We start from the raw sequence: 3,676 nt of genomic DNA, 5'->3' as shown, positions 1-3,676 counted from the left end.
TCAAGCAAGGTACTTTTGCTTTCACGGATGGATCAGTTAAAGTACTTGCTGGATAAACCCCCTTAGAGGAAGAACTGTAAGGTGGTTATTGTTATTGTCAGAGTCTGACATCACTTATGTCACTCAGAAATCAGTTAAGGGGCGGGTCATAGCTGAGCAGTTGGTTGATGCTCTTTTGAAGAGAACACTTTTCTGAAGGCAGAATTTCCTGATGAAGAGATTATGGAACTTGAAGAAGAGAATCCGAATAGCAAGTGGTTAATTACTTTGACGGAGTGGTAAATAATCAAGGACAGGGAGTAGGAGCAGTGCTTGTATCCCTGAAGAAGGAGTACATACCTATCTCTATCAAGTTGCAATTTGAGTGCACAAATAATATGGCAGAATATGAAGCATATATTGCTGGTTTAGAGGTAGCCTTAGCTCTTCGAGTTCAAGACATAGATGTGTTTGGGTATTCAATCCTTATCATTTGCCAAGTTAATGGAAAATGGAGAACAGGGGAAACAAGGTTGATCCCTTATAACACATATTTAGAATCTTTAGTTAAGAAGTTCAGGAGTATCACTTTTACTCATTTGTCAAGAATCAGAAATCATTTTGCCGATGCTTTGGCTACTCTTGCTGCAATGTTAGCCATCTCTGCTACAATGGAAGTTCAGCCACTAGCTGTTAGATTACAATGGGCCCCTGCGCACGTGAATACAATAGAGATATCAACAAGATGTCCATATGGAAAACTATGGTACACGGATATCAAGAACCTTATTGCTGGCAAGGGACATCCTCCTAAAGCTTCAAGTAAAGAGATGAAGACTCTTCAGAGGTTAGCTACCAACTTCATCATTTGTGGTGAAGAGTTGTACAGGCGATCGTTTGATGGAATGCAACTTCTATGTATTAATGAGGACAAAGCTGCAGAGCTTATTAAGCAGATTCATAAGGGAGTTTGTGGACCTCACATGAACGGCAAGATGTTATCAAGAAAAATCCTGAGACTTGGATTCTACTGGCCGACGATGGAAGCCGATTGTTTTGCTTTGGTGAAGAAATGCCACAAGTGTCAAGTCTATGCAAACCTAATTCATGTTCCTCCTTCAGAGTTACACTCTTTGACACTGCCATGGCCATTTTTAGTATGGGGAATAAATATTATTGGAAAGCTTTATCCAAGATCCTCAAGCGGGCATGAGTACATTTTGGTAGCTATTTGATTATTTTACAAAGTGGAACGAGGCTGCATCCTATGCTTCCATAACTTCAAACACAGTTGCGAAGTTTATCTGTACAAACATTATCTGTAGATACAAAGTACGTCATGAGTTGATTTCAGATAATAGATCACATTTTAAGAAAGAGGTAGTACACTATCTGAAGAATTTAAAATCAAACATCATAAGTTATCTCCCTACAGGTCGCAAACAAATGGAGCTATAGAGGCAGCAAATAAGAATATCAAAGCCACTATTAGCAAGATGACTGAGACATATAAGGATTGGTTGAACAAGTTAACATATGCCTTATGGGCTTATAGGACATCAATCAAGTCTTCAACAAGTGTAACTCCGTACTCTTTAGTGTACGGAATGGAAGCAGTTCTCCCTGTTGAGCTGAGAATTTTGTCTTTGAGAATAATGTTAGAGGTGAACCTGCCAGAATCTGAATGGGCAAAGGCCAGTTATCAAGAGTTGCAAATGATAGATGAAGAGAGGCTGAGAGCCTTATACCATATCAAGGGATATCAGAGGCGGATTGAAAGAGCCTTCAATAAGAAAGTCTGAGTTAGAGATTTGAAGCCGGGAGATCTTGTTTTGAAGTCCTACAGAGCACCGGTATTTAATCCTAGATGAAAATTCAGGCCAAATTAGTCTGATCCTTATATTGTCAACGAAGTCCTGCCTGGAAAAGCCGTAAGACTCCTCGATGAAAATAGAGAAAAATTAAATGAACCTACAAACCAGGACCAATTAAAGAAATATTATGCTTAAGTACACCATCCTTGAACGATTTGATCCTTTAAAAACCAACATCCAAAATATTTTAAACCATTTGCACACCCTTTGGGCCTAAAAAAAGTTGTTTTCTTTGATAAACACAAACTAGGGGCATTTTATTTTTTTATTTTTGTTTTGAACTACGTTATGACCTGATCCCTTTTTAAGGGTACGTAGGCAACCTGATCAATTCAGGTTTGGTCGTAACCTTTTGAAAAAAAAACAACAATCCTTTAAACCCCAAATGGGCGAACTACGCAGACCTGATTACCATTTCTTCAGGGATACGTAGGCAATCTGAAGGGTCCAGATTCGGTCTAAATACATAAAAACATACCAAAATTTTAACCTGTTTGAACCCAAGCCTACCTGAAAATCCTTCTGGTGTATTTAGGCCCAGGTTTGTAGAGAAACAGAAAGAAAGAAAAATGGCACAAACTTTTTGTCCCATTAACTCTACTTAGTTATTTCAACCTGATTCTCATCCGATCTTAGCTTTGGTAGTTGAGCCTAAAGGAAAGATGAAGATGGGTTTCATCATTGAGGTTATTTTTTGTATGATTTCTTGGCTTATAATGCTTAATTAAATGAGGAGATAGCAATGAATTCTACTTTTAACTTGACCTTTATGTAATTTTGGTTTAATGTTGGTAATTGAAGAAGGGATATTTGCTTTCAATCAGCAAATGAAATGGGCGTATTGCCATTGTGTTGATGGGTTGAGAGTCTTAGGATTACTTCCCATTAATTTGTCTTCACTACATCTCATAAAATTGATTGAGGTAGAGGGGTGATGTAGCTCTTAAGTGTATGGATAGGTTGATTCCATGGTCTAGGAGAGGACAACTTATTCAATAGGTTGTTTGGAAATGATATCAATCCAACTATGTATTGCCCTGCACATGATCTAATTTTGTTGTCCATTTTCTTTTATTCATCATGTAAAATACTTTTGGGATCATAGCGATACCTTGTGTAATCTCTTTTCCCTCTCACCTTAATTTGATACCCACTCCCTCTCTCTCTCTCTCTCTCTCTCTCTCTCTCTCTCTCTCTCACACACACACACACACACACACACTTATGATATTGGTAGCCATCATCTCATTTTGATATTTGCAACCCTTTTTCATTTTTTATCTTCGCAGCCACCATCTCATTTTGATATTTGCAGCCCTCTTTTGATTTTGATCTTGGCAGCCCTCACACATGTTTTGATAATGGCAGCCCTTACTTCCTTTATATTGGCAGCCTTTACACACATTTTGATAATGGCAGCCCTTACCTCCTTTATATTATCAGCCCTCACACCCATTTTGATAATGGCAGCCCTTACCTCCTTTATATTATCAGCTCTCACACCCATTTTGATAATGACAGCCCCATACTATTGCCTTGATGATTACATCATTATTTTGATGTAGTTGGTCGTTTTACACTGGAATAATAAATTTCCTTGGATTAAATTATACACCTCCAATTTATTTGGTATCTAAATTGATGAAGAAGTATTAAAGCAAATGCTACCTGTAATAAAGTTATGATAATAAAAATGGATATTGTTGATATTAGCTGGGTTAGGTTTTGTTAATTATTGTATGAAAATTAATTCTATCTTTTTCCATGACATCGGATTTTTTCTTATGGAATTGACTTTTGTTTACTTATAGAAAAGACAAGTC

At 37.4% G+C, this 3,676-nt stretch overlaps 1 protein-coding gene across 1 annotated transcript; it reads left to right on the top strand.

Annotated features, from left to right (window-relative positions):
* The first annotated feature begins 377 nt into the window (after positions 1 to 377).
* Positions 378 to 1,781, top strand: LOC143883048 (uncharacterized). The gene is made up of 2 exons (XM_077386414.1): positions 378 to 1,192; positions 1,415 to 1,781. The coding sequence occupies exons 1-2, from the start codon at positions 378 to 380 to the stop codon at positions 1,779 to 1,781; spliced, it is 1,182 nt and encodes a 393-aa protein (XP_077242529.1).
* The last annotated feature ends 1,895 nt before the right edge of the window (positions 1,782 to 3,676 follow it).

Source organism: Tasmannia lanceolata, unplaced genomic scaffold (genome assembly GCF_043159265.1).
Source record: "Tasmannia lanceolata isolate RefF3 unplaced genomic scaffold, GAP_Taslan_0.1 ptg000008l, whole genome shotgun sequence".
NCBI lineage: Eukaryota > Viridiplantae > Streptophyta > Magnoliopsida > Canellales > Winteraceae > Tasmannia > Tasmannia lanceolata.
Note: the sequence above shows the minus strand (reverse complement) of the source record. Positions and strands in the feature narration are given on the sequence as shown.

Excerpts from the sequence above, each read along its gene's own strand:
- LOC143883048 (XM_077386414.1), top strand. The coding sequence starts at position 378 with ATGGCAGAATATGAAGCATATATTGCTGGTTTAGAGGTAGCCTTAGCT. Across the intron at positions 1,193-1,414 it reads AGATCCTCAAGCGGGCATGA|GTCGCAAACAAATGGAGCTA; the intron begins GTACATTTTGGT and ends ATCTCCCTACAG.